At 45.2% G+C, this 12,477-nt stretch overlaps 1 protein-coding gene across 1 annotated transcript; it reads right to left on the bottom strand.

The window, feature by feature from the left end:
- Positions 1-3,099: 3,099 nt before the first annotated feature.
- Positions 3,100-7,326, bottom strand: LOC120227368 (cystatin-C-like). Its single transcript, XM_039225496.1, has 3 exons — positions 7,099-7,326; positions 4,065-4,178; positions 3,100-3,183 (listed from the first exon to the last, which is right to left on the bottom strand). The coding sequence occupies exons 1-3, from the start codon at positions 7,324-7,326 to the stop codon at positions 3,100-3,102; spliced, it is 426 nt and encodes a 141-aa protein (XP_039081427.1).
- Between the last annotated feature and the right edge of the window lie 5,151 nt (positions 7,327-12,477).

Below are 12,477 nucleotides of genomic sequence, written 5' to 3'. Positions count from 1 at the left end.
GTTATTTTACATGCCTTAGTGATGTGTATAAACCGACATGTCACAGAGGTCAGGCTGTGGTATAGAGATCACGGTCCCCAGTAATATACACTTCTTAGTATTTATATCCCTGAGCAGGTTCCTCCCACATTGTACTAGAGTTGGGAGGGAAGACATGATGGCATGGACTTCTGAGATTAGGTGGTAAGAGACACTGAGACTCCCATATTGGTAGCTCTCTTTTTCTCTCAGATAAGTCTCTGGAGGGTGGGGAATCCAGTTGCTATGCTGGGAGCTGTGCCATGGAGAGAACTACATGGTTGAGGGACTGATGCCTCCTGTCTACAGTCACCTGATAGCACGTAGAAAACACTCCAGGTCCAGTCCAATTTCACATGACTGCAGTCTTAGGTGAGAAGTGATCACTGCCTTGTGAGAGACTCTGAGCCAGAACCAACCAGCTAAGATGTCTTGGATTCCAGACCCATTAGCCCTTTGAGATCAGGAATGTGTAAGTCTCCATTTTAGGAGACTAATTTAAGATAATTTGTTTTAACATTATTTGTTACCTAGCAGCGCATAACTAACATACCAGGTCATCTTGTGCTGCTCAGAGATGGGCTCTAAAAGGTGTGATAAATGCATTGATTTCTATTCTAGGGAGCTGAGGAAGTCCAGCTGTGAAGAAGGCTGAGTGCTACCTGAGAAGGTGGTGACTCCCTCAAAAACATCTATAAAAGTAGGAGTCAACACACTAATCCTTGTGTCTGGACACTACCACCAGGGAAAGACCATGATGGAGGGCCCTCTCAGAGGAGCAGAGATTGGGAGCCCAGTGCTGTGCCAGGCTGATGGGTGTTGCAGCTGCTGAGGTCACCTGCTTCACAAGAAAACTGCTGTGACAAGAGCAGCTCTGGAGCTCCCATGGTGTCTACAAGCCTGACAAAACCATCCTCCATGAGGTAGGGACTTTACTGGTTTACCAATGGCTAACAAGGAATTATTACAGAAGGGGATGACCTCCCCATACAAGTTCCAGCTAAAATCTGTCTTTATGGCTTTTTGACTTTCTTTAGTCCTTTGGTGTACAATCACGGGATGGGCTCCTCATGGAAATGTCTTTCTACAATGGATTCACTTCTATGCCCACCGAAGAAATCCATCTCACTGCTGGGCATGTGGGCAGATGGCCCTCTCAAGATCATCAGGATTGCTATAGTGGGTATTGCTCCCTGAGGAAAAGGGTTAGAATGCTCTAAAGCAGTACCTTGCAGAAGAACAGACTAGGGCTAGTACATAGTTCATTGGAACTATGTGGTCACTCTGTCATAGTTAAGGGATAGTGACTAGTTTGGAATTGATTGGTTGTAATTCCAGGTATTTGCTGAGTAGCACTCAAAGGACATGTGGCATGGTTTCCACCTGGATGGTTGAGCCACTGCACTTAAGAATTCCATGGGTATAGGGTAGAATCTGCCCTATGGTAACAGTGACTACCATCTCCTTGTCCTCAAGGCTAGATGACACATTCTGTATTTCACTGGTATGATCGTTTGTCTGCTGTCTTTGTTGCCTCCATAGCCACAAGGATGTTCTTTCACATATAGAAGTCCTTAGGATATATACTAAGCCAACAAAACCTGTCCTTACTGAACAGTGAAATGACTCTAATGAGAAATGTTATCCTCCAAAGTAGGATTGCCTTGGATATTATTACTGCCTCAAAGGATGACACCTATGTCATTGTGCAAATAGAATGTTGTGTGTTCATAATTGATAAGTCTGCTAATGTATCATCTTTATTAAATCACATGAGGATACAAGTTAATGGCATAAGAGGTCCAATCCTAATCCCAAGGGACATAATAAATGAATGATTTGGGTCCTGGTGCTCTTGGTAGAAAAAAAGTGTCATTGATTTTGGAAATTATTGTCTTAAATGTGTTTTGTCTTGCATATGCCTCTATTTTTGCTGTGGCATCTGCCTCTAATGCAGTCAGAGAGCCACCAAAAGAATCACCTCTAGGCTAATGAAACCCCTTGCTAGCATCTGTGTACACTGCAGAAGAAAGGGTTATTAGATTGTAAGAGAGGGTCTTGAGGGGTGGAGTGTTGGAGAGTGTCATCAAAAAGACAGCCACCAATTGACCCATGACTTGAACTTGAACACTCGGGAGGCTCAGCACACCTACACCTGTCCTTGGATATGTGTTCCCCTTGCTTTTCCTGATCTCAGAGGCAGCTCTAATGACAGAGTCTTGAGACAGTGATGTGGAGTTGTTTTTAATCTTTCTAATGTAACCGACCTGATTATGACCTTGATTGACCTTGATCCTAATTTGTATTTCCACAATTAGTTACATATACATACCTAAACTTTTAGTCTTTGATTCCTGTAGGTGCCTGAAGACTTTGTGAAAAAAGGCAGGCATAAATCAATATTTATTTTGTCTTTAAGGTATTTTACCAGTGAAAATCACAATAGGAATATGATAGTCTCAGCACACATGGTTGAACTTTATTTCCTGTCAGAGCCCTGCTAAGGGTGGCCCTAGGCTATGGGCTCTATTTGAACTCTTACTTCTGTGCATTCCCATTCACCATCTGAATTCTTTTCAAACACAGCTGCCAAGTCTCCAAAATGAGCAGCTTATGTCCCCTCTTTTCCCCTGTGTGATTATCAGGAGTCACCATGACTGAAGGGCCAGGTTCCCAGCCTGTCCCTGATTCAATCATCCTAAGAAATGGTAGCATGGTCTCCTTATGACTCCACCATGGCCCTGTCAGCTCTCAGACCTCAGAGCCATTGGGACTAGGAGCTCTTTATAAAGGAACTACCCAAACACTTTATATGTGCATATATCCAAGATAATGAACAAGTCAAAATTAGCTGGTTAGTGTTTATTGATTAAGATAGAACAGAACACATGCACTACATCTGATGCATCTGGAAAGCAATTTTTAAGAAGAAGGTAGAGTCCCTAAGCTGTCCAAAAGTGCCCCAGAACCCTTTATCTGACTCCTGGTGCTGGCACTCTGAGGCATCTTACACCTGGGCAGGGTCAAAAGCTTAGCTGCTCTACAAGGATGACAGTGTGAAAGGGCCTGTCACAGGGTCCTCTATGCATCGTGGCAGTGGGACTTCACCAGGGAATTCTTGCTCAGCCAGGGGACAGTGTATATTTGGAAGGAGCAGAGCTTTGTCTGTGAAAGGGAAAAGAGAGGGACAGTTATGGTTATGGTCAGAAAGGAAAATGCCCATCCTGGTGAATTCAGAAGAGCAGGTGGAGAATGGTGGAGGTGGGACATTCAGCTCCCACCCTACAAGGCCCCAGAACACTAAGCAAGGCTCTACATTACTTCTTGGTCACCATGCCCCATGGCTCCAAGTCCAGGAGGTGGGGTCCTGCCCGCAGCCCCCACCTGCAGGTTGCTACAGTCAATACACCTCTACAGCCCTTTTAGAAGCAGCCTGTGCAAGGCCTCAGAGCCCCCAATAGACAGGGAACTCCCCACAAATTCCCTGACCTCCAGTGGGCCACACTAGGACAGGTGCAAAGAGAGAGACCCAGGGACTGTGACCAAGACTAAACACACACACACACACACACACACACACACACACACACACACAGCAAGCAAGGTGTGGACAAAAAAAGTACAAAATTCATGTGAGGCCAAGACCCCCAGTAACCAGCCAGGCCCATGGGGAAGCAATATTTTTTGACCAAGGCAGCATCAGAGGGGTTCTGTCCCTCACAAGCCTTGAATTTCCAGTCTTTTCAGGCAGCTGAAGCTGGGATTATCGGCCTATCTCTCTCTCCCCAGCATACACCCCATATCTGCTTCCTCTGTCCCACTGGCAACAGCCCCCAAAGTACATGGAGCTCCACTTTTCTGCAAAGTTCCCCGTATAAATTCAAATTAGTCACATGCACACACATGCACACTTCCCCTACTCCCACCCTGATACTTGCACACTCCTAGCCCCAGCACTCATACATGATGCACCCCACAGATACAGGCTCACCCCCACCCCTTTTCCCTGCTTGGCTGTCCCTGGCCCCCATCAGGCACATACATACCCTCAGCAAGTCTGGCTGCTCATAAAAGGGACAGCTCTCCAAGTTGGGCTCAGACTTGGTGCATTTGGTTCGGCCAATCTCCACATTCAGGAAATAGTTCACTCCGGCCACAACCTGTACATAGCAACAGCAGGGTTTGCTCACAGCACCTGATAATTTTACATACACAGTTAGAGTCCTGTTATTAAGCCCTCACAACAGCGTTTATGCTGCCAAAGTGGGCACCCTAGAAACTCACAGCCACCTCCAAAGGGCTGGTCCAGTAGCTGTAAACAACCCACTTTGTAACTGATTCACAGTGTATCTCCACAAGGTCTCAGGCTGACAGAGGGACAAGAAGCAGGAAGATGAAAATGGAAGCAAGGGACCAAAATTCTGTTAACTGAGTTTGGAGAGTGAGGGGCAGTCTGGGCAGCTAGCAAGGTTTCTGCTACAAACCTCTCCAGCACCAGAAGCCAGGGCAGGGACTAAGCCCACAGTGAGGGCTCTTGTGCTGGAGCAGATTCTGGATCAGGTACAGGAAGACAGTCATGTAATGGATACATTTAACTTAAATTCCAGTTATGTGGGTCAACCCCATAGATATTTGCATTTTCTCAATGCAACTTGGTTTATTTATTCTTGCAGTTCACACTAGGAAATGAGATGCCTCTCTCTTCTGTCTCTATGTCTCTCTCTCTCTCACACACACATACATGCATGCACACATTTTTAAGCTGATTAATGACTGCCCTTGCAGTCCTACATTTTAAATTTTATTCCTTAAAATTTTTTTTAAATGTTTTATTTATTTCTGAGAGAGAGAGAGAGAGAGAGAGAGAGACAGTGAGCAGGGGAGGGTCAGAGAGAGAGGGAGGCACAGAATCTTAAACAGGCTCCAGGCTCTGAGCTAGCTGTCAGCATATAGCCCGTCGCGGGGCTCGAACCCATGAACCACGAGATCATGACCTGAGCTGAAGTTGGTCGCTCAAGGGATTGAGCCACCCAGGCACCCCTAAATTTTATCCTTGATGGGGATATGTCTGAAGTGTGTCACATAGCTGCCTGTCTTTTACATTTGAGATTGCAGGAGAGAAGGAACCCTGTCCTCATACAGAGTATCCCCACAGATGTGCAGATCAGAACTTGGAGAAGCATGGGATGAGGGCCCTGGATCAGGCTCCACACACTACCTGGTGGAGTCACAGGTATATCCTTGGATCCCTATGGTGTTAGTTTTCCACATGAGCTAATGAGCTGTGATGCCAAGCTAGTGCTATACTCAAGAGGAGCAGGCTTTCAGGGAGTGAAACAGGGAGCATTATGTCCTATCCAAAGGACACAGTGCCAGCCAACTGCTGTAGAAGAAAAAATGGTCTGTTCTGGACCCACTTTCTGAAGTTTCAAGAGGAGGATGAGCCCTAAATGGTGGCATGCACTACCAGCTTTCATTGTTGTAAGGCTTTATTCTGCTCTCAAATCGGCCCAAGGACAGCTGGCCCAAATCCTAGCCATCCTTAGAGGCTGCAAAGTCCAGTGATCCTTCCTGACACTCCCTCGCACCCCTTTTCTGGACTCTGATGACCATGTTCTTTATCTGACCAGAACTTCAAGACAGGCTAGAAGAGGTGGGGCAGTTGTGGTCCTTTCTACCCCAGTCATGACACATCTACCCCTGGATATTGGAGATGATGGGACAATATCAGGGTGGGGAATGAGATGTCACATCCAAGAGACTGCTCCCATGGATGTGACCTGTCAAAGGAAGCAAGACTTCAGGGGCCTTTCCTCCAGGATCTCAGGACAGGTTTGGATTTTTTATGCCAGTTCCTATGCTCAGGGATACAGTAGGTACCACTGGCTAGCTCATCAACCCATCTGTGTTTGCTGACAACATGGGTGCTCAGGGAACAGAGAGTGCCCTGCCTCATGGAGGATGGTTGGTGTGGGCCCTAAACTCCGTTGAACACTGAGGACCTAGAACACAAGTTAGTTTAGAGGAACCTGAGGAGGAGAGGCAAGGAAGAGAACAAACCATTTCTGCATGATCTGAATCCCAAGGAACCATCAGACCAATCTAAACTGAGCCCCAGTAGGCAAAACAATGGGCCAGACCCTTCAAAAATGTCAAGATCATAGATGGAGGAGCTGCTCCAGAGTAAAGGAAGCCGCAGGAAAGAGGCTTCCGCACATGACCTAGTAGTACTGAGCTATAAGGAACATCAGTGTGACAATCAGTGGCATATGAATAATGTCTATGGATTAGAGGATTGTATCAGTGTTGATTCTGATTTCCCAAACTGTGTTGTGGTCATATCAGAAAATGCCCTTGTTTCTAGGATATGTACTCTGAGATGTTAACTCAAAATATTCAGAAAAACAAATGCAGATATCCCACACACAAGTATGTTGGAATGAGGGGGGCAAGACAAGTATTGCAAAATTACAACATTTGATAATTTAGGTAGAAATATACCAGGATTTAATGAACTATTGTTGCAACCACTCTGCAAGTGTGAAGTAGTGCCCCAACAAAAAGTTAAAGGAAAAGGGGCTTAAAAAGTCATTCAGCAGCAGAGCCAGGAAGGCAGCAAATGTGGGGTCTAATTTTCCTCTGCTTGTGGTCTTTAATTGACAGCTCACACTGAAGTCCGTGTCGTGAGGCTGGGGCACAGATGTAAAGGGACTGGACAGGGGTCCTAACCCTCACACTTCTGTCCTCTGGCCAGGCTGGCACTTGAAATCACAAATGAAGGCCATGGCTGTGACCTGGACAGGGCTGCAGCCAGGACTGCAGCCTGGGTCCCCAGCACTCTGATGTCCTTGCAGGGGAAGGGCTATGGTGGACAGAAAAGACCAGACACTGCCTGCTGAGAAGCACAGACATGTCCTTTATCCCAGCACTCCTGCTAGGTTGTCAAAGAGCAACCCCTCCAGCCAGACAGGGACAGGCAAGGGTTGGTTGGTGACATCATGCAGCCACCCCACCCCCCTCTGCTTTAGGCCCCATCCCCATACTCCTATTATGGGCGCTTGGGTGGTGGAGGGGACTCACCTGCCTCTGGGCACCCGTCACCCGTAGTACGCGGCTGTAGTTCTCATCGTTGCTGGCCTTATTGTACTCTCTGAGGGCAAACTTTAGTGCATCCTGCACATCCTTGTCATTGACACCTGCATCCCCTGGGGCACCCACTTTGAAGTTTCTCTGGGAGTTCACTACCTGGGCCAGGACCAGGGCCAGGGCAGCCAGCAGGAGAAGTGGAGTGTGCAGAAGCTGGGCCATAGTGTGCTGGGAGACAGATGGAGCTCAGAGGTGAGAGATCTGGAGCCAGTGATCGTCACCTCTCTGGCCACACTGCTTTTATTCCCCCAATCCCATTCTGGAGCCGCCCACCCCTCCCAGGCTCCTCCTCTTCCACTCCCTTCTTTACCTTCAGTCTGTCCCTCTCACAGGACCTGTTGTCTGTCCTCTCCTATTTTTTTTTTATTTTCTAGCCAACCTGTTATTAAATAGTTTGTTATTATTTTGTTCTCAGCTGCTAGACTTTAGGCTGTTACCAGTGTGTGTGTGTGTGTGTGTGTGTTCCTCTTTTGTGTCTCAGTGAGGATTTGTTGTTGTGGTTGTCATTGTTCATTTTTGTACTAAGTAATCCTGTGATACACATTATTGTGGGAAATAAATTTCTTGGTGCATATGTTGGATTATTTTCTTCCTAGAATTGGCATTATTGTTTCAGGCTACAAAGATATTTGGACACAGGTGGTAAAAAAACAAATGCCTGACTCCAAACCAAGAAATGGACTCTTAACTTTGGAGAACAAACTGACGGTTACCAGAGGGGAAGTGGTGGGAGGGATGGAGGAAATAGTTCATGGGGATTAAGGAATGCACTTGTGATATGCACTGAGTGATGTATGGAAGTGTTGAACCATATTGTACACCTGAAACTAATATGCTGTATGTTAACTAACTGGAATTTAGATAAAAAGTAAAAAAAAAAAAAAAAGATATCACAGACTCAATCAGGTCTAAGCAGTGAAGTGAATGTTCGTGGTCCACAGCAGCATTTTGTGTTTTATTTTATTTGCAAATATCTATAAGTGCAGGTGTCCTCAGTGGGGTGATGATGGGCCTGAGACCTTGGGTGGTGTCCCTTGATGGTGGCTTCCTCTTATTACCACAGTCTTGTACCTGAGTTACACCATGGAAATCCACTTTGTACTTAGTTATCCTTCATGAAAAATTGTATCAGTTCCCCAGCTATGCTATTTATCATTCACTGATTTAGTAAATACTGGAACATATGATGTCAGATATTTACTTTAAATATATAAAAGCCTAGTTCTTGCCCTCCAGAAGCCCTGGGTCTGATGAAGAGAAAGACATAAAAAGGTACTTCAACACAACAAACTGACCCAGGTTTTGGAAGATAGATTCCAGGGCTCCAGATTCTGCTGGCCTGTCTCCCCAGGGTTCTCTGCAGATGGATTTTAGAGGGGAATATGATCTTGATTTTTTCCTTAATTCCAAGACACCAGAAGAGTTGTTTATCTCTGCTGGTCTAGATGTAAAGAGTTTCCAATTTGGCCTCATCCTCAAGAACTTCATCCAGGCCTGTCTTAAGGGGTTCAACCCAGGCTCAGGCCTTGTACTTCTTTTCTATGTGCTTCCCTTCCCTCAGAGTCTCATCCAGTCTAGTGACTTTAATACCACAGTGCCACCATATAACACCAGGTCAAAACTGCCACCTTAGGTCCTGTGATGTTTTGATTTCTAATAAGAGGTGTGTATTTGATTTTAGTCTTTGATTCTGTCTCAGAGCTCCTAAAACCCCGGAGACTTCCTAAGGGATGAGAGCACAAAGGTGTCTCCTGTGATGTTAATGAGGTGGCTTTTGGACCCCCAACAAAGGAGGCCAGGGAATTGTGATTGGAGAGTTGGAAATTTCAGTCCCACTCACCCAGACCTCCAGGGAGGGAAGGAGTTGGGAACTGAATCAGTCTCCAAAGGCCAAAGATTTAATCAATAATGACTATGTAATGAAGTCTTCATAAAATCCCCAAATCTCAGAACTGGGTTCTAAGAGCTTCTGGTTGGTGATTGGAGATTGGTCTACTTGGAGAGTCCATGGAGGCTCACGACCTTTTCTCCATACCTTCCATGTACATTCCTTTCTTTTGGCTGTTCCTGAGTCATACCCTTTTATAATAAGCCATTTAATGATAATGTTTCCTGAGTTTTATGCCTCACTTTGGGAAATTAATCAATCCAAGGAGGGAGTCACTCGAAACTAAAATTTCTAGTAGGGTGTTCAGAAACACATGTGATAGCATGGACATGTGACTAGCATCTGAAGTATATGTGTGGGGAGGGGGTGGGATTATGTCTTGTAGGATTGGGTCCTTAATATATTGGGTCTGATACTATTGCCAGGTAGACTGCATCAAAATTGAGTTAAATTATAGGATACCCAGCTAGTATTTGAGCATGGCTTGGTGTTGTGGGGGAAATACCCACACATATGAATTGGCGATTAGAATCTTATTAATTGGCACCAGGATCCTACCTCTGAATCCATCTAATGGTCCTTCCACTTATTTGGGTGGCCTCAGACACCCCAAGCTGCCCATGTCCCAAACTATACAATGGATTTAACGTTCACTCCATTGCTCAACTGTTCTGTACTTCAATAAGGGCTGTTACTTGGTCAGTCTTCCAACATCCCTGACATTACCATTTAAACCAAACTCCACACCCGAAAAACAAATAATCCAGTGAAGAAATGGGCAGAAGACATGAACAGACACTTCTCCAAAGAGGACATCCAGATGGCCAACAGACACATGAAACGATGTTCAATGTCCCTCATCATCAGGGAAATACAACTCAAAACCACACTGAGAGACCACCTCACGCCAGTCAGAGTGGCTAAAATGAACAAATCAGGAGACTATAGGTGCTGTTGAGGATGTGGAGAAAAGGGGACCCTCTTACACTGTTGGTGGGAATGTAAACTGGTGCAACCCCTCTGGAAAACGGTGTGGAGGTTCCTCAAAAAATTAACAATAGAACTCCCCTATGACCTAGCAATAGCACTGCTAGGAATTTACCCAAGGAGTACAGGAGTGCTGATGCATAGGGGCACATGTACCCCAATGTTCATAGCAGCAATCTCAACAGTAGACAAATCATGGAAAGAGCCTAAGTGTCCATCAACGGATGAATGGATCAAGAAGATGTGGTTTATCTATACGATGGAATACTACATGGCAATGAGAAAGAATGAAATCTGGCCATGTGTAGCAACATGAATGGAACTTGAGGGTGTTATGCTGAGTGAAATAAGTCAGATAGAGAAGAACAGATACCATATGTTTGCACATATATGTGGATTAGGAGGATGATATGGGAGAAGAAGGGGAAAAATAGTTGGGGAGAGGTAGAGAGGCAAACGATGAGAGACTCTTGAATACTGAGAACATACTGAGGGCTGATGGGGGTGAAGGAGAGAGGAAGGGGGGTGATCAGCACAGAGGAGGGCACTTGTTGGGATGAGCACTGGGTATTATATGGAGACCAACTTGAAAATAAACTATTAAAAAATAAAATAAAATTGGGATCCCTACCTTATCTTCTTTACCTCTCATCCTCCTTCTCTGGTTGGCTGGTTGGCTGGTTGTTTGTTTGTTTGTTTGTTTGGTTGGTTGGTTTTTTATCAATTGAAAGTTCTGTTTGGCTGGATTGCACTAGTAGTACCGATTGCCTGGAACATAACTGGGACAGGTTAGTATTGTCTCAATTAATGCATGAATTGGATTAGTGCTCTTAAATTTGTTTTCTTGTTGTTGAGAAAATGGTGTCAATATATCTTCTCATTATATCTCATGTTTTATAGAATGAAAATTCATTTCAGTAATACAGGGAAGGGAGAATCCACAGGGATGTAGAAAAAAGAAGTAAAATTGAAAGGAGTGTGTTCTCTTCCTCTGAGCATATGTTACATTTTTTGTGTAGGTTTTGTTAGGAAACCTTTTTCTGAGACATGATTGTCTCCTGGCAAGTGTAACTCATAATGGAAGCTTTTTGATGCAACCATTGTCATAGACTATGAGCATTAAATATGTAAACTGGTGGTTTGAAATGGGTCAGGATAGTAGTTTGAAGTCAGCAGTTAGAAGCCAGTGCTGTGGCTGAATTATACCAGAGTAATTGATTTGAAAAGTGTCTAGTTAAGAGTGACTTGTGGTTGCTTATGTCTGGCCAGCCTGGCTATGAAAAGGATTCAGGACAATTCCCAGAGGTTCCCCAAAGGAGGGGATCTAATGGCTGAGCATCTGGGAGAGTCCAAGGCACCCACATACCACCCAGGCTCAGCTTTATATGTTCCCATCTCTTGCCTCCTGCTCTTGAGTCACAGCTGAAGGTCACTGCTCATGCAGCCCTTGGTGAAGGAGGACCTGATCCTAGAGATAGATCTTAGGCTTTTCCGCCTTCTCTCCCTCCCTCCCTTCTCACTCCCATTGTATCCTCTCCCAATCATTGACCTCTTTGTTCTGCATGAGTAGGCAGAATTGCCCCCAAACCCATTCTGTGGTTCCTTCCCCTATAGCCTTGGGGTCAGGACAGGGGAGCAGCACCCAGCCTGCATGAAGCTGACATGCATGAGAACTGTGTCTCTGAGAGGCTGGCTTGTGGTCCAGCCAGAGGTTCTCTCCCTGGTCACAGAGCAGAATCCTCTGACTGCCATTCAAAGCCAGATATCACCCCAGTGTTTCTAGTCACTATTCTATGGTGGGGGTCAGGCATTATAGAGTTCATTGTCCACAGTTGATTCTAGAACAAAGCAATGAGCACCAAGGGCCATGGGTTAAACATCAAAGCACATGAGTCAGGGAGTTAATCCTGCCTGGATGAGCACTGGGTTTCATATGGAAACCAACTTGACAATAAACTATTTAAATATAAATAAATAAAAATAAAAAAATCCTCTCTGGGTGTGAAAATCACACCAAGGTGTCTACAATCAAAGATGACAGGGACTTCTGGCTGCAAAGTTTCTTTTAAGCTTGTGCCAGAAGAACACTGAGGTTTTCTTCAGGATGTCACCAAGCCTTCCAGTTGTAATGGAAATTGACTAACAGAGGCAGGTGAACTCAGTGTCCATGGAACAGGGATGAAGCTGTGGCTACAGGTCACTGGTTGGATCCAAATGCCACATAGAGCTTGACTGAAGTTCCGGAACAAGTCAATCCTAACCTATTACAATGCATACACTGACATCCTACCATATATTTTTATTTTTACCAAGAAACGACACTCAGTGAATATGAGATGCAAATCTTGTGAAAATCATAGCAAGTCTGGCTCCCAAGTGCAAGCTACTCAGGGACTTTTGTTTGGGGCTGGAGGGAGGGTGGGGAGTCAGGACCAGTC

This window comes from Hyaena hyaena, unplaced genomic scaffold (assembly GCF_003009895.1).
Source record: "Hyaena hyaena isolate Hyena2069 unplaced genomic scaffold, ASM300989v1 scaffold_2238, whole genome shotgun sequence".
Lineage (NCBI taxonomy): Eukaryota > Metazoa > Chordata > Mammalia > Carnivora > Hyaenidae > Hyaena > Hyaena hyaena.
This window is presented reverse-complemented; position numbering and strand designations above follow the sequence as displayed.

Excerpts from the sequence above, each read along its gene's own strand:
- LOC120227368 (XM_039225496.1), bottom strand. The coding sequence starts at position 7,326 with ATGGCCCAGCTTCTGCACACTCCACTTCTCCTGCTGGCTGCCCTGGCC. Across the intron at positions 4,179-7,098 it reads TGACGGGTGCCCAGAGGCAG|GTTGTGGCCGGAGTGAACTA; the intron begins GTGAGTCCCCTC and ends TGCTATGTACAG. Across the intron at positions 3,184-4,064 it reads AGCAGCCAGACTTGCTGAGG|ACAAAGCTCTGCTCCTTCCA; the intron begins GTATGTATGTGC and ends TCCCTTTCACAG.